The sequence below is a fragment of the Microsporum canis genome, genomic scaffold (assembly GCF_000151145.1).
Source record: "Microsporum canis CBS 113480 supercont1.5 genomic scaffold, whole genome shotgun sequence".
Classification (NCBI taxonomy): domain Eukaryota; kingdom Fungi; phylum Ascomycota; class Eurotiomycetes; order Onygenales; family Arthrodermataceae; genus Microsporum; species Microsporum canis.
In genome coordinates this window covers 254,599-271,289 of record NW_003299165.1, presented here as the reverse complement: position 1 = coordinate 271,289, position 16,691 = coordinate 254,599, and the positions used below count along the sequence as shown (strand labels likewise).

Genomic DNA, 16,691 nt, shown 5'->3' with positions numbered 1-16,691 from the left:
AGGTTAGTGTAAGCAGCCGATGAATGGGTGGATCGCGCGCCTCCCCAGCAACCGATAGAAACTCACATGTGTTGATTTCCTGAAGGATATCTCTAATATAGCATCCTCTTGCCCGTCAGCCGTCCGATAACCACTATACTCACAGGGTACCGTGACTAATGAGTATTCAGGAAGAAGGAAGAAAATGTGCTGTTGGATGGTTTCGCAGGTCCAAAAGTTAACAGGTAAGAAGTAAGAAGCTCTTGTTCTCTATTGGGCTTAGTGTGCCGCCCGCTCTCTAACCGGACCAAAAGTTCTTCGACTTTATATGTAAGCATAGACGGAATGGCATGTATCTCGAGAGCAAGAGATATTATATAGGGCATATTTGTTTTTAGCTAGAGTACACACTGTAGGCTAAAAAATTGGTGTAAATGCTTCGATGTGAAAATATAAATTGTTAAAAAAAATCAAAGGCCATGAGAGAAGAGACAGCCACACCAAAACACCAGAAACCCCAAGTAAACACCATTTTCCCGGGCTCACGAAAGAAGATAGTCGAAATTGTAGTGATACAAGCTAAACGGGGGAGCAAGTATGGTAATGCACAGGTATGATAGGGGAAGGAGGGAGTAAAAGTCAAATGATTGGTTTGGACGGTATACCGAGCTGCGCCAAAACAAGCCAGATAAAAACGGATGAAAAAAAGAAGAGTAACATGGCGATTGTAGAGAACGTGGAATATGGTGAGTAGAAACGGTAGTAAAAGAAGTTCTCCAGCTCTAAGTGGAAATTGGGCGGAGAGTCTAGATATTTTGGGGATTAAGGTCGTAAGAGTCGATCGAGTTAAGAAAGGGACATCGTCTAGCTATATCTCATCGTCAAGATCGATAGCATCAGGGTTGGCAGCTGGGGCGGGAGGTTCGGCTGGACGATTGCCACCCTCCGGGCCTGTACTGGCCGCAACGAAACCGATCGGTGCCTGTGCTTGACGTTCTAATGCTGCCATGGCATCCGCAGCCCCTTCTCCTTGGCTGGCGGCTTCATTCACAGTATCCTTGGCGATCTGCTTGCTGCGGGCGATTGCCTGAGAAGCAATGAAGTTGACATCGGTACTGTAATATCTGGTTAGCCTTGATGTGAAATAGGAAAAAAAAAGGTAGAGGGAAGAAAAAGAAAGTCCCTAAACTGAGAGTGAGCGTACTTGTACTGTGCTTGTACGCTTCGTTTAATGCGAAGCATCTCTTTGAAAGTATCCTCATTGCCATGCTGGACCTCAAATGCCTCCCATTTCTGCCAGAATTCTGCGTTGGTCCGAGGGTCACAGAATTGCGACGCATGCCCATAGATAGCTCTTGCGCGGTCAATCTCGCCCAATCTGCGTTCCATCTCTGCAAACTTGAGACACATGTCCTTGGCTTCTTTGTCGGGCAAAGCTGCGATAGCTCGCTCATAGATGGGTCGAGTCGATGTAAGTCCAAAATTGGAAGCAGATTTAGTGATGTAGAAGTTGAACATCTCAGATCGATCCTCGTCGGAAACAGCACGAGTGGCACGTTCATAGATCCTCATTGCGTGGCGTGCCAACCCTCGTTCTTCTTCAAGATTTCCGTACATCAGATACAGAACTTTTGCGAACTTAGGTGGACATCCATCCACTGCTTGCTCGAACAGGTCTCGTAGTCGTTCGATGCCGATCTTACGGTCCACCGCCTTCGTCAGGTACAGATTCCACAGCTCAAATGCGACTGGATAGTTGAAGAGATCAAGGCCACGTTCGTAAATCTTGAAGGAGTCCTCAAAATATTTGTGTTCTTCCAAAAGATTCGCGTAGTTAACAACGGTTTGAGGAGTAGCGATACGGAGCTCAAAAATCCGTTCGTAGACTTTTGTGGTTTCTTCGAGACTTCGTACACTCTCAACTAAGTCGACATAAAAACTCCATAGCTTCCAGCTTTTATGGATACGCTGTTGTGGAGAGAGAGTTTCGTCAAAGTAGTCAACAGTGGATCGCTTTGGCGCCTGTGTCGCTTTTGCCATGATCTCAACGGCGCGGTCAAAGTTCTCATTTCGCAGTTCCATCTCCGCCCACTCGCACCAGGTCTCTGCAAGTTCGGAAACAGATTTGAAAGGAACCTTAACAGCTTTATCCATGATTACTCTGGCAGTATCAAGATCTCCACCGTTTTCATAGAACTTCGCATAGTTGACCCAAAGTTCATAAAATTTGCCGTGCGCTTTTTTGGGATTGATGGTAGCAATAGCATCAGTATAGGTACGCACCACCTCTGTCTTATTGTCACCCCATAGCACAACACGCTTTTCCCATTCGATCACGTTGTTGGGATTCTGTCTTAAAAGCACATCATTAACTAAGAATGGTCGGCGATCCATAAGCTGTTCGAATCTCATCATGCGTAGGTCCAAGTCAAAATCTGCAGTCTCATCTAGTTTTCCTTTCTCCGATCGGGCAGCGGCCTTTTCCATAAGGGCACCAATAATTGATTCCTCAAATTCAACATAGGAATCAAATATCATAGTAAAATCCCGGATCGTCATGACAGTGGTGATTCCTTCTTCAAAGACATCTCGCGCCTTTTCGAAGTTTCCTTTAGTTATCCAGTATGTAGCCAGCCCAGCCCATAACCTGCCCCGTTGGTCCGGGAACTTATCGACGCCGCTTCGAATTATCGAGTCAACATTGATACCCACTTGAGGCCCAGTTTCAATTTCTTTGGCTTTATTGACGAGTAATTCAACCATTTCAGTCCAGAGTTGGAAGTGGCTAAGACCGTTTTTTGATTGAAACCGAGGGTCATCTAGGATCCGTATGTACCATTTTATAGCCTCGTTGTATTGCTTCATTTGAACCAAAATTGAAATATATTCTTCGGCGTCTTCCGGGTGGATTTGCATATATCTACTCCAAACCTTCACTGCAGTATCGCCAGATGCGGATACAGCAAAAGATTTGTAAATTTTCCATAAACGATTGTGCTGGGTGATAGGAAGGGCACGGAGCGCACGATCAAACGTCCGTCGAGTTTGAGTGACAAGAGGTTGCTCCAGTAAGAAATTGAGGTACATCTCCCAGATGCGAGGCATCTTGTTCAGCAGGACAACGGCCCGTTCAAAGAGCGCGTTGACCTTGTGGTATTCAGCTTGGTAAGTGGACGGGTTTCGCTCGTGGACGTGATTGACTCGAAGTTCAAGATACTATAAGTGCAATATATGGTCAGTTAATTGTTTGAACGGCGGGAAGGGAGACATTAAAAGACAAATTCATTTCATGGTGCTCACCATTTTCCACAGCTTGTATGATCGGGGTAATTGTTTGCAGGCCCGCTCCATAACCTTTACCGATAGTTAGTATTCGGCTTCCCTCCCTGTATGATTCAATATCTCTTACAAAAGACTGCTCGTATAGCGTTCCATTCTGCTTCTTGTGTTCAATGTAGGAGAGCCACGGCTTGATGCTTCCCGGGTCACGAAGGATATCCTGCTCATAGACAGTATCGTCATTCGCCTATGGAAGTCAGAAACTTGAAAACCCAGCATCGGCATCATATAACTCACGATCAAATAAAGATCCCGACGGGGAGACGAGTCCATCTTGTCCCGCTCAGACGACAGCTGCTGGGGCCGTGAGCCAACAAGAGTCCCAGGCATCCTACCACTCGCTGCGAGTGGGACCTATACAAGGTCACCACTGAGTAAATGCACAGGAGTGCTGCAAGTGATACACTCTCCCTGGCGGCTAGGTCGTCCGGGTCCTTTTTTTGTCGTCCGTCCCAGGTGCATTGAATAACAAATTCCCAAAGAGCCAAAAGTAAGTTGGGTGGTCGAGGGTGGGGTCACGTGGTGTTTGGAGCTTTCTCGACTTAGGATGTTACTATGACATCTTCTGCTTCCTCTACATCAAGGGGAGTCTCCTGGAAGGCGACGATTTGATCTAGTCTGCAGAAAATAGCCCTTCTATACTTTATCTCTTCTTATACAAGCCCACAAGTCCGACTAACTTGCGCAATGTCAGGCTCAGCGGTAAGCTCCATCAGATTCAATGTACTACAAGGTAACTAAAGCTGACCTCAAGGGCCTAAAAGGATCGTGAGGCGGTGTTTCCCACCAGACAGTCTTTAGGACTGATGAAGGGGAAACTGAAGGGAGCTGAACAAGGCCACAGTCTGCTCAAGAGAAAGAGTGAAGCACTGACGAAGTATGTCCTGCTACACTGGTGACTTGAGCGCTCTAGCTAACCGCAGTGTTTCCCCCATTTAAGGCGGTTTCGAGGTACGCAATTCCAGATATCGTCTACAAACGGAACTCTGATTGTTCCCTGTTACTAGAGATTACAAGACGAATCGATGAAGCCAAACGGAAGATGGGTCGGGTGATGCAGATTGCTGCGTTCTCTCTCGCTGAGGTGACGTATGCAGTTGGTGGTGATATTGGGTTCCAGGTCCAGGAGTCTGCCAAACAAGCCCGCTTCCGAATCAGGACAAAACAGGAGAATGTCTCCGGTGTGCTACTTCCACAGTTTGAGAGCTTGACCACCGAGGGAAACAATGATTTTGGCTTAACAGGTCTTGGAAAAGGTGGACAGCAAGTTCAACGATGCCGTGAAACTTATGCAAGGGCTGTCGAGACACTCGTGGAGCTTGCAAGTCTACAGGTTTGTCCCTGTATACCCTTTGTGGTGGAATATCTAGCCAATATTTTGACAGACAGCTTTCGTGATTCTGGATGAAGTCATCAAGGTGGTGAATAGACGAGGTATGCCATTACCTAATTACTGCAGATTTCTTCAGAATACTGACAATATATTACAGTTAATGCAATGTATGGCTGATGCTTGACACGAGAAATATCCTGTACATACTAACATACGTATTTCTCTAGCGAGCATGTCATTATACCTCGAACTGAGAATACGATTAAATGTCAGTTACTTCCCGAGCAAGTTTCAACGATACCTTTGGCTAACATATCTAAACAGATATCAACTCCGAACTTGACGAGTTGGACCGCGAGGAATTCTACAGACTAAAAAAGGTAACATATTGTTCCCCGAAGACGACGCGCGTGGATATTAATTATACGCTCTAGGTTTCGAACAAGAAACAGCGGGACACTGCAGCTTTGGATGCTGAGATTAAAGCTAAACAACAGAAGCAAGGAATGAAGAAGACAGATGAAGGGTCTGGGCCAACGGACCTGCTAGCCGATGGAGATGACGATGTTATATTTTAGTTTTTTCTTTTTCATAATGATAGTGGGATTTAGCAATTGTATAGCCTCCCGAATTAAATAAAGAATAATTTATGTTAACTAGGATGCATTGAAACCCACTCCCGGATACTAACTACCTCGAACAAACCAACGCCTGAACGACCGTGAAGCTTTCTATAAGAATAAATCATGATAACACATCTAGCTCCAATTACTGTCTCTGGTACGTAACCTTAATTGGCTTTTCGTTTTCACCAAGAGCCATGCCTGATGTAGCCTCCTTTGCGCTGATTGCTCCAGACTCATTATCATATTCGACGAACGCAATACCCTTTCTCCCTGGGACCATGCGGACTTCTTTAAAGCCGGGGAACCTTCCGAATATAGCGCTCAGACCGTCCGCATCATACGTCTCGGGCAGTTCCCTTAAGAACAAGATCTTGTTTGGTGGCAAGTATTCGTCGGGAATGACTGGTGCTGCAGCTGCACCTATAGGCTTAAGCCCAGCTCCCTTGGCTGTCTTTGCTGGACGGGAATCTGGCCCTCCAGCTGCACCGGCTGCACCAGCAGGGCGTTTTAATTTCTTCTGAGCTTCTAGAGCTTCCTGTGCTTGCTTGCGTTCTAACGATAGATAAAATCAACGTCAGTACTGGATCAAAGCTCGATCTAGTATCATCAACTTCCCGTCCTGAAATAAAATGCGCACCTTTTTCAGCCAATCTTCTCCGCTTATGAGCCTCTAACTCCTCGTCCCCTCCTTCTCTCATTACCGTCGCGTCGCTTCTCGTCTTCGCATACTCTAAAACCATAGGTTTCTCGAACAACTCAAAGCCATTAACCTCATCGATTGCGCGAGTAGCAGAGTCAACATTATCAAACACAATGAATGCCTGTCCTTTTGCCTTCAGGTTCGTTTTCGCGACTATCTCGAGGATTGAACCATACTCGGAAAAGATCTCGGTCAACGCTTCCTTTAATTGCTCGATTTTTATTCTTTCTTCTAAATTTCGAACCTATAGAGAAAATAGGAAACGCAGGAATGGTTGCGCCGTAGGTTAGCACATAGGGTAGAAATATCTAGAGATGTTCGGGGTGCGCGTGGGAGACCAACATAGACACTACACAAATGTTAGCACAAATAATCCACACACTTTTAGGAATAGAGGTCAACGCACGTTGGATTTGGGGGTATCGGGGACCCTGAAGCAGCAGCTGCTGCCATTTTTATTTCAGAGTATACCCTTGGATCTTCTGTATGATGAGTTTGTTGGCTTGTTCAAAAAGAAATGCCTCTGAGCTCCCATCGTCCTTTTCCAGGTTAGTGCAAAAGCCTCCTTGCTGACTCATCCACCTTCGCCAACTCCAACTATTTAACTAATTTGCTACATATACTATGTTAACTGGCTGTTAAGTCTATTCTCTCTCATGCTCTCTCCTTTCATTCCTCTCTCCGCAGGTCTATTTATCTGTTGGCCCGTACCCTAGGTTGCCCCGCATCACCATGACCAACTCAACACCAAAGTCCACCCAAGATGCTTGAACAGTAGGCTTAGCTTATACCCCAACATCCTTCTGAATAAGATACTCTATACCCTTGGAGAATACCTTACTCCTTGGGATTTAAGTACTCTTGTTAGGATTACAAGGCGTATCAATGAAGCTCTGATGCCCACCATCTTAAAAAGATACTTCGTGATGTTACTATTGGTTGGAACAGGATAGCTATTCTGGACCGGGAGATTGTGGAAGGCCATCTGAAATGGCAAATATGCTGTTAGACTTGTTAAGCAAGGGAAAGAGATTATTGAAAGAAATATATATAAATCAGGGTTGGAATATTCAGCACAAAGGGGCGCCTAGACTTTCCCTAGAAAATATCGAGAGCAGATACTCTAATACCTATGTGTGCTGCTTTCTCCCACCGCAGTATAGTCAATTACAATCATATACCAAAAGAAACTGTAAACGAGGAAACAGGAGTCAGACATATTGTGGCTTCCCGCAGATATTTCCTTGATGGCCTTGATTACCTCGTCCTCAGAGAGCTGACCATCGACTGTTACATCCTTAGGATGTACATTATGGCCATCACGGCGTGCGTTCCACCATTGTTATCACGCCATTGTTTAATCGACGAAGGAATTTTGCCAGCATAGGGCTGAAGCTGATATTTCTAAAATGATGGTTGCGCAACACCCAATAGATGCAATGTTGGAAGGCTGAGTTAAACCACCCGGTTTGGCCAATGAACCCACTTCCATCTGTTTATACAGGTGTCCAAAGTTACTAAAAAAACTCCTCCTTGTCCTGAAATGGCCAGCCTTGGACAACATTTTCAACTTCATCGGGGTCGGCGTCGCTGATGAAGCTTTCCTTTAGTGCCTTGTTCTTTTTTTTCGCATGCTCGTACATTTCCGATTTTATCCACCCCTCTTCATTAAGCCCACCAAGTTCACCACGCCAATGGTTGATAAGAGCGGTTAAGTCAAACCACATTGGCTCGTCCTCAGAATGTTTCTTTAATTCCGCATCGGTGAAAGATATAGGACAAGTTTCGCCATTAGGTGGTAGAAGTTTCCAGTATTCACACATCCGCATTAGTGCACCCTGCAGAGTGATTAGATTCCCACTCCACTGGCGGCCTGCATAGTCAACCAGGTGTTGTCGGGGTAGTAAAACAGGGTCATAAAAGGCAGAGAGGTGCCTTTTATTATAAGCCCCGTTAAAAACACGATAAAGATAGTAAAGATAACGCCGTCGGAGGAGCTCGTCAACTTCACACCTTGTTTTGGGGTCCAGGTATTCATATCCCTCCGGGGGTTTAGGCGCCCCAAGCGTTTCTGGAGGTTCTGCATCAGGATTCTCAAACATCTTAGGATGTCCAGCAGTAAGTAAGAGCGGGATAATAGTTGTATGCTGCCAATCAATGATGCAAGTTATTTCGAAAGTCTCCAGGGACACAAAAACGTTACTAGGTGTAAGGTCTTGGTAATTGTTAGTAGTCAAAGCCTAAAAATAGAATGCCGCGGCATCATAACATACCTGGATGACGAATCGTTGGTTGATTGCCTGGATCCCGAGGGTGTTCAGGAAGAAGGAAAGGTGCAATTGTTAAATACTTCTGGAGAAGGCCAGCATAACGCTCCTGGTGGATGATACCAGGAAGAAGTGTATTATAGGGAAAGTCTTTTTCGAGGGGCTTTCCAAACTTTTGTGTCCATTCCAGTTCACGCTTCCCAATTGCTCGGAGATATTGGCGTGGATCATTCCCTGCAATAAAATTTAGTGAAAACTCGCCAAGGAGACATTCGAACACTTACATGGGCCATGGTCTACCTCTAACTCCGCACGCTTACCATACCAGAACATGTAGTCCGCAATTGGCCCAATGCAAAAGGTATCACAATCTCTATTGGGGTCCAAAGTACTGGGAACATAAAGATCAGCTTGTAATTCGGGTGGGATGTCCGTTTTAAAATATAAACTTCCAATAGAGCCAAATGAAATATTGAATAGGGTCTTTTCTATATCAATAATCCCTAATGTTACTGTTTGTTGTTGTTTCTTGGTCATATCGAACCATTTAGTATCAAGGCCGATGCCTGATGCCCGCTCCATGATGATGTATTCGGACCCAATAGCATTGTCGTTAGTTGCCGACCATCCATATACCTTAGGAACAGGGATCCCCTTTGATCGAAGAAAGGTAAGTGTTGCAACTTCGCTGGCAGTAGCATATCTCTTTGGTACTGAGAGAGGATATGGAATTTTGACAACCGCCTGTAGACCGCTCTCAAGTGTAGCCGAAAAGACTCGATTGAAACCACCCTCGCCTAGCTTCACGAGATTAGTTACTTTACCGCCATCGGTATGCTTAGTTACTGATTCTTTTAGAGCATCTACGTCAAACTCGATATATCTTTCTCGTAGTCGTAGGTCTTCGTTGTATAAGAATCGCCCTGACGTGTAGGAAAATAAGTCATGATTGGGTTTTGGATCTATTACTCAGCGAGGTGCAGTTAGTAGTTATACCAAACGAGTCGATATATCAGAGTTAAAGAGCTGACCAACTGATCACTGTACAATAACCGATGGTAAATCTTCTGGAAGTTGTTTGGTTACATAAACGCTGGAAGGACGAAAAGGTCAACGGCTTGGTAACGGGGCCAGCGATAAAGCCCAGTAAAGTCATACGGACTTATAGGCAAAGGGTTGAAGCTCTATATCCGCCAAACGCTCTCGGGCTCATGAATGATGCAGAGGTTCATGACCCAAAATATAAAGCAAGACAAACCTTGGGAGATTTGGAGTTAGGTAGAGCACGTGACACGGGAGTGATCCATATAGGCGGCACGATGATATGGCTGAGGTCGCTAAGTAGCGCTAAACGCTCGCTAAAATGCTTGCTTCTATTTGGGACATCTCCGTCCACAAATCTCATAGAGTTATATACCCCTCCCGGCCATTTATATATCATGTTAAGTATATAATAACTACGAAATTAAAAAGATGAGGAGGGCTCAGCCGTCTTCTTGTATTGCTTCCTCGTCTAAACACGGATTATGGCACAACAATTTGACGTAGACTGTCCACTATCAATTTCAGGTGCTTCGGAGGCCACATCCAATCCTGTGTTTTCAACAAGCTATTCTCTGTTTGAGTGAAGAGATATTCGCTGGCAAGAACCCGTATCTATAAAGTGTTAGAAAATCTTGGATTAACAATAGCTTGAAATGTAGAATTGATAGCCCTCGTTATAGCCTACCTTTGGATATGGATGTAGAAGCATATTTATCATCTTAGACGTTGCATCCCTTCTCATTGTACTATAACCATATAAACTGAAATACACTTTCAGAGCTGCTTCAATTCTCGGGATGTTAGTAGACTTGAAGTGGGATTTTTGGACAAGGCGGAAAAGTTTCTTTAGATGCCTACGAGAAAGTAGATGTTAGCCTTAGACAGTTAGTCCATAAAATAGCCAAGAAGTAAGAGTAGGTCCACATACTCAGAATCCAACTCAAGCATTTCCGGGACAAAGCAATTTTCAAGTAAAAATGCGAAAGCCTCAACAGTGGGTATGGAATAGCGGTCATTGGCAATATTTTCCTCTAGTATTGTAAGAAGATCCCTGAACAGCTCCCTACATAAATAACATTTAGGGTCATCGTCCTGGCTATTTATGAATTCCACAAGCGCAGCGCGCGATGAGTTGATAAGGCTGTCTGCACCAGCGGTAAGGGAGGTAATTAGTCCCTTTATTAGAGGTAAGCGAAGCCAGTCAACTTGAAGCAGGGTAGCAAGTTGAGAAAAGTAGTCAGCGGTTGAGACTTCACTGAAATGATCAAATTTCCTTTTCAGTGGAGGCAGGCTTCCATCTGATTCCCAAAATATTTGGAAGCATTTCCAGGCCTTAAATCTGACTTTATCCAGTTTCTCAGCTGCTAGCCTCATGACGTGCTTCATAATGCTATGTAAGTTTGAAGCTTTAGCCGCGCCCTTTAAATGAGACTCTAAGAGCACGCATACGCCACCGATTGCTTCGGTCCGTATTAGAGATCCAACATCACCTCGGTTGTCAGTGGTATAGTCGTTGAGTAATACCTCAATATGATTCTCGATCTGATCTGTATTATCTATTCGAACTTTTGTAAGAATGAAGCAAGTGTGCAAGGAGTGAAAAAGAAACGGATACATACCGATATGCGGAAGTACTCCGGTTATTATACAATCCACGGCGGACACACGTTTTATAATTACAATCTCTTCTGGTTCAGTACATCTTACAAGTTCATCAAGAATGTGCTTCCTCTCACTTCCACTAAGTGGGAAGTGCCGATAGGCAGCGCCTAACGCTGCTATTTGCCCACGGCCAGTTGTTTTCTTCCTGTTGGAGCCAATGCTATTAAGCCATCCGTGAATGATGGTCGACTTTCTCTCCAGGGACAAAAGGGTAAACAAGTCTGACACTGCTTGGGAACTGGCTTCGACAGGCTCATCGTCACTTCGCTGAACACAGAGCATCAAAACGCTAATAACCTTTTCTAGTAAATCACTATTAAAAAGTAGTGACCGAGGGCCAGTGGGGCTATCACTTAAAGTGGCGTATGAGCGAGCAAGCGAAGAAATCAGGCGAGAGCAAGCCTCTGCGGTTAAGTCTGGTCTGAATGATTGGAGAGTCAGACTTTCCACAGAAGGTTCTAATGGTGAGTCAAATACCATCCAAAGTTGATGTATTTGCTGAGAGACGTCAACTAAAGGAATAAAATCATCAGGGGTATCGTTGTCATTAGTTCGATAGCGAATGAAAGCATCAATCGTAGCAGAAAGAGCCAAAAAAGCTCCATGCCTAGTTTCGACTGAATTTGTGGGTGACGATGACAAAATATGCATAATCCTGTCTAGCACAGTACCAATCCCATTGTACGACATTTGCAAGCTTAATTCTCCAATAGCTGAGGCTGCCGTCCTCCTTGACTTGGGGTCTGGCGCGCCAATTCCTCTCCATTGTAGAAGTCCTCCTATCAGTGGCGACCAGTACACATTGTCAAGCCTCGCAGTTGCCATAGACACCTCAGTCATAGCAATTTCTCTTCGTGCGACTGAGTGATAATCCACAATCTGAACGATTGATATCCCTTCTAGAATCGAATCAGGATGACGCCCGATCAGCTCCTGTAGGGCAGCAGACGATCCCCTTCGAATATTACCTGAGGGATCAAGGCAGGCAGAAGACACAAGTTCAATCGCTAAGCTCCGCAATATCGTTTTATGTTTGGCTTCCATTGTGCAGGCTTTGACAGACTCAAGTTCTTTTGTAGAGTACTTTCGAGCAAGGGACCAAATACCAAAACAGGATACATCTCTAACAGTGACGCCGATCGAAGCACCTGTCGACGACCTTTGTTCAAAAGTTAAACCTGAAATTAGGTAGTGTAATAACTGAGATAGTCGATCAATGGGAGGAGATCGTCGGAATAGTAAATGGCCAAGCGTGAGCATAAGGCCATGCCATTTTTGAGCATCGACAGATTTAACATTCCTCACTATAAGACCGTCAGGCATAGATTCAGCCTTTTCTTTAGATACCAATGCACCATTCTCTTTTTCATAAAGGACATCTTCCTCCAATGCACCAATCACAGCATCTATTATATCTGCACCAAGATCCGGATCTAGTTTGAGCGCAATCATGCTTAACGCTTTGCTTGCTGCAAATCGAACAGGTGTATCCTTATCGCCAACGGCAAGCAATAAGTAATCAATGGTATCCTCTAGGACTGTGGATACTTCATCAGATGAAATATGTATAAGATCTGACCTCGCCTCTAACGTCAAGGCAAGGTTGGTCATTTCTCGGAGAATCTTGGTTAAGAGCTTTCGAGTGGAAGCTGAGGATTGGATGGTTACAGAAACTTCAGAACTCCCGCTAGAGAGACCTAGGATTTGGTTAAATATAGGTATAACATAGGGTGCAATATCTTCAACTTGAGCCAGGGTACCAAGTTTGGCTATAAATGATAGTAGCCCGATGCAGGTAAAGGTTGAAGGTGCTGGGGTTCCGTCGCTGGGCTTTAAATACCCAAGGGCCCATTTGACAAGGGAATCCAGGATACCGAGCTGTTGCATATCCCGTCTCAAGGCGAGTCTTGATAGTACAAGAATAGCACCCTCTCGCTCTTTTCCTGGCAATACTAGGTATTTCAGAGCAACTGAGAGAACTGAAAGCGCTATCTTGGGGGTTTTTGTAGGAAGGCCCGATAGTACTGATAGATTCTCGTGGGGAATCGAAATATTTTCTGATGAGATAGAGGATAAATCAAAAGGAACCAGGAGAAGGTGTGATAGCCATAGAAGCATAACATATCGTTCTTCCCAATTTAACGGCAGGCCTTGACCGGTCCTGGTCGAACTGTCTATATCTACACTGACAATGGTATCCCATTCGATAAATATGGAAAGCATTGGCTCAAGATATTTCGGTTCGTTGTTGAAAAATTGGGAGATCACCTTCGGGCCCCGCACCTTACATAGGGTATATATGATTTTACATATTGCCCTTGTTAGCGGGTGCATCAAGCCTGACTCTCTAATCCTGACGGTGGAGGCATAGCTCTGCTTGTGACAAAACAGATATGATAGAAAAGCATCCGTAAGATGTGTGAGAACCCAGTTAAGATGGGGATCCAAAAGTTGTGGCCACTCTTGAAATGGGTCCAACTACATAAGTAAATTAGAAGGATTCATAAATATCTGCATAATATATTGGGGAAAAGAAACGAACAAGGAGGACTAGTTTCTCTACTTTCGCTGCCTTTGCCCAACGATGAACCACGCGTTTCTCGGACCCATGGTGTTTCCAAAGTAAAGGAGGTAATTTTGTCCGAAATTCTTCAATAAGCTCGCCAGACGCTCTTTGTAGCTCAATATCTCGATCGTGTGTAGCATCCATATTTATTGTCAAGATGATGTTCAGTTGGAGTTGCTCGCACTTTTGTGCCATCAAATCTACGATGTGTGGCTCTTTGAGTCACGTGATATAATAACTTGGAAGGGCTAGGTACCTCTCCAAGGATTCAGGGGCAAGATGACTACCCTGGATGGAAAACAAGATGTAATATTTTGGTGGAGAACCAATATCTCTGTACCTATAGACTAGAAATGCATTATATGGGCTATGGGTTATCAATATATACCTAACTTTATAATCAAGTTATCTCTTTAAACAAAGGCATCAATGCGTCACTGAAAGAAGAATGCAAGGCCATTAAAACCACCTCGGGAGAAGACCTTGAAGAGGCATTGATCAAGAATGATCATAAATAATTACCGGTGGAAGGTGGCTACCAAGCTGTGATCCGGTCAAGACACTAATTATAAATCTTTATCCGGTAGACGAGGTATTTGATCAATCATCCACATAATGTCCCCTTTGCCTTCTTGCTCACACTGAATTATCGTCTTTCTCATCCGAGCTACCGCAATTGCAATAGCTAATGCATTCCAAACATCCTGGCCGTATTCGGAGAAATCAAAGCGGGAAATTAGTCTCCCGCTTGTCTTTGAATTAAAGATAGGGTTCATCCTTGGGTCGGAGTCAAGTGTCATCAATGCCACTATTGTTCCACAGATCAAAAACCCCGTGATCACTGGGAATGTGCGATCTTGGTACCGCAGTTCTGATTCAGCATCAAAATAGTCGTCGGCCCCATCATCACTTTCTATGTTTGGAGTTAAGCACCAAGAGCTCTGATAACTCTCTGCCACGGCAATCAACTTCAAATTCATGATGTTAACTGCGTCTCTGGTTGTCTGTGAGGATTTGAGGGTATATATAGAATATGGGGCCACAAAATGCGGCCGATTGTGCATACCCGAATCGCGTAGAGCCCATCGGAGATAAGAACATAGGTAATGTTTGATCACTTGTTCAGGGCAAAGATGGCAGGCTATACGATCCCTAACACGTCCACCCAGATTAACCAGATTGTTAAAATATCTCATACCTAAAAGATTATCAGTCTCCATAAATGTTGCGACATTAAAAATACGGATGCTTACCTCTGAATTCATTTCTGCAAGAAATATACGCAGTATAGTCATTTGGGGCTGTGAAAAGAGAATCAGGTAATGTCATGAAATCCATCCTCCAGCTGTGAGGTAGTACGGGTTCAAATCCTCGCATTGCCAGGCGAAAATACATGTCTCTCTCTGCATCCGCCCAATTGCCGGATGGGCCCTCCACTGCGGCAGCCCACCTCCTTGCTTTCTCCATACAAAACTCAATATCCAAGTCCCGCTTAACCTCCTTTTTTGTTGAGGACTTATAATTATATATCTCATCTTCACTAAGATCACTTTCTTGGGTATCACGGTGAACAATCTGCTTTGAAAGGTTCTTGTCAACAACATTAGGGGATGGGCGATATGGCTCTTCCGTATCGCAGGTATGCCGAGATGCTTTCTTTATTCTTGGCTGTCTAGATGGAGTTTTTATAATCTGATGTTCAGTATCATTTTCTCCAGCTTCGGCCTCACGGTCTGAGTCCAACTGATCATAATCCTCGAGGGAAACCGAAGAGTCTTTATCCACACTTCCAGATGAAGTATCGGAATCTAAGGTTGAAAGATCGTCTATGCTAAGATGGGAGTCTTTGGCCCTGCCGAGCTGCTCGTCTTCTATAAGCGTGCTTCCCTCGAGGTCGCTATCGTAACTTGAAGAATAATATCTTTCAAGGGATTCAGACTCATCAAGCCGCGCAGGAACCCGCAATCGTTTCGAAGGATTGTCCATGCCAATAATTGTCGATCCATCGAGGACTGAATTATTTCCCTTATCATCATTGGGGTCGAATTTGTCTAGCTTCCCTATTATCTTGCGCTTTCGTCCAGCGCCAGAAGTTTCTGACTTTAATAGTGTGAGGTTCCCATTCTCATTTATACCACCCTTGAGGGCTTTTTGATCGTTTCGTAGCTTATGAGGGCGCAGAGAAGATAGCATCGTATGATCAAAGTATGGCCTTCTGCTTCCGTCAGCGGTAGTATTAGTTTTCTGGCTTGCATTTGGTATATTCTGCAGAGTAAGGAAAGAAGTAAAATTTCGACAGATACTCGATAGGTAATCCATGGCTGCGAAAGGGTTTAAATGAGCTAATTCCTTTATAGAGACGGATCTGATTGATGCATAACAAAGGGCTTGTCGTTTCAGCAAAGTGCCAGCTACTTGGAGCTCTTGATAGAGCGCCAGGCAAGTCTTTTTATCGTCAGCGAGCCTTTATCCCGGTGAAACTGGCAGATTCCACTGAAGCAGAGAACATAGTAGAGGAAGAGGCCAGACCTTGAAGTGTGGTCAAGTTGGCTGAATCGGGTAAGTGGGATTTCTTTTGTGTAAAAACAGAGTCTACTTTTCTCTCCATTTTTTTTATACCTGGCGTGTTGAAGACAAGATCTCGCTGTGCTTTTGATAGACAGTCAAAGGGCTCACTTTCACCCTGCGCTACCTTGGTGCCATTTGGCATTAAAGGGCAGCTGAATTCTTAAACGAGACGGTGAGATTTTGGGGAGTTTGTACTAGCTTTTACTTCAAGATGAATCCAAGTTCAGAACGGATGAACTATCAAGCATTCAACCCCAACTTTTTTTTTAAACACAGGGTGAGAATATGTACGGACCGAGAGTAGACAATAACTACCACGGCGTCACCAATCTCATCTTTCTTTTGAGGGATCAGTTTCGTCACTGCAAGAATGGCAAGCATTTCCTCCTTACAAGTGATCGTATCAGGATGGGTATATCAGGCAATTAACTTTACTATAATACTGACCAAGGGTATTATGAAGAAAGGGAATAAGAACGGAGAGAAATAGCATCATTATAGAAAGGGGGCAAAGAGAAAGAGGCTTGGGTGTACTGGTGCATGAAGACCATTTGAAAATTGGCGAAGTACCCCTATACTCAGTACGTGCGACAAGAAAAAGAAGCAT

The 16,691-nt window shown here is 44.4% G+C and overlaps 6 protein-coding genes across 6 annotated transcripts; 1 reads left to right on the top strand and 5 right to left on the bottom strand.

Annotated features, from left to right (window-relative positions):
* Positions 1 to 847: 847 nt before the first annotated feature.
* On the bottom strand, positions 848 to 3,648 carry MCYG_05164 (pre-mRNA-splicing factor syf1; the record flags this gene model as incomplete). Its single annotated transcript, XM_002845249.1, has 5 exons — positions 848 to 1,094; positions 1,184 to 3,195; positions 3,280 to 3,333; positions 3,389 to 3,505; positions 3,556 to 3,648. 5 exons carry the CDS (start codon positions 3,646 to 3,648, stop codon positions 848 to 850), a joined length of 2,523 nt encoding a protein of 840 aa, XP_002845295.1.
* A 357-nt stretch (positions 3,649 to 4,005) lies between these two features.
* MCYG_05163 (vacuolar ATP synthase subunit D) lies at positions 4,006 to 5,229 on the top strand (the record flags this gene model as incomplete). The annotated part of the gene is made up of 9 exons (XM_002845248.1): positions 4,006 to 4,020; positions 4,083 to 4,195; positions 4,259 to 4,269; positions 4,326 to 4,651; positions 4,704 to 4,752; positions 4,809 to 4,818; positions 4,879 to 4,919; positions 4,976 to 5,031; positions 5,086 to 5,229. 9 exons carry the CDS (start codon positions 4,006 to 4,008, stop codon positions 5,227 to 5,229), a joined length of 765 nt encoding a protein of 254 aa, XP_002845294.1.
* Positions 5,230 to 5,419: 190 nt separating this feature from the next.
* Positions 5,420 to 6,430, bottom strand: MCYG_05162 (small nuclear ribonucleoprotein U; the record flags this gene model as incomplete). Its single annotated transcript, XM_002845247.1, has 4 exons — positions 5,420 to 5,829; positions 5,915 to 6,221; positions 6,320 to 6,326; positions 6,384 to 6,430. 4 exons carry the CDS (start codon positions 6,428 to 6,430, stop codon positions 5,420 to 5,422), a joined length of 771 nt encoding a protein of 256 aa, XP_002845293.1.
* Positions 6,431 to 7,494: 1,064 nt separating this feature from the next.
* MCYG_05161 (conserved hypothetical protein) lies at positions 7,495 to 9,400 on the bottom strand (the record flags this gene model as incomplete). Its single annotated transcript, XM_002845246.1, has 4 exons — positions 7,495 to 8,192; positions 8,251 to 8,478; positions 8,529 to 9,206; positions 9,280 to 9,400. 4 exons carry the CDS (start codon positions 9,398 to 9,400, stop codon positions 7,495 to 7,497), a joined length of 1,725 nt encoding a protein of 574 aa, XP_002845292.1.
* Positions 9,401 to 9,768: 368 nt separating this feature from the next.
* MCYG_05160 (beta-tubulin cofactor d) lies at positions 9,769 to 13,660 on the bottom strand (the record flags this gene model as incomplete). The annotated part of the gene is made up of 7 exons (XM_002845245.1): positions 9,769 to 9,900; positions 9,974 to 10,034; positions 10,059 to 10,142; positions 10,217 to 10,844; positions 10,908 to 11,849; positions 11,919 to 13,428; positions 13,493 to 13,660. 7 exons carry the CDS (start codon positions 13,658 to 13,660, stop codon positions 9,769 to 9,771), a joined length of 3,525 nt encoding a protein of 1,174 aa, XP_002845291.1.
* Positions 13,661 to 14,082: 422 nt separating this feature from the next.
* MCYG_05159 (conserved hypothetical protein) lies at positions 14,083 to 15,835 on the bottom strand (the record flags this gene model as incomplete). Its single annotated transcript, XM_002845244.1, has 2 exons — positions 14,083 to 14,504; positions 14,770 to 15,835. The coding sequence occupies 2 exons, from the start codon at positions 15,833 to 15,835 to the stop codon at positions 14,083 to 14,085; spliced, it is 1,488 nt and encodes a 495-aa protein (XP_002845290.1).
* Positions 15,836 to 16,691: the final 856 nt, after the last annotated feature.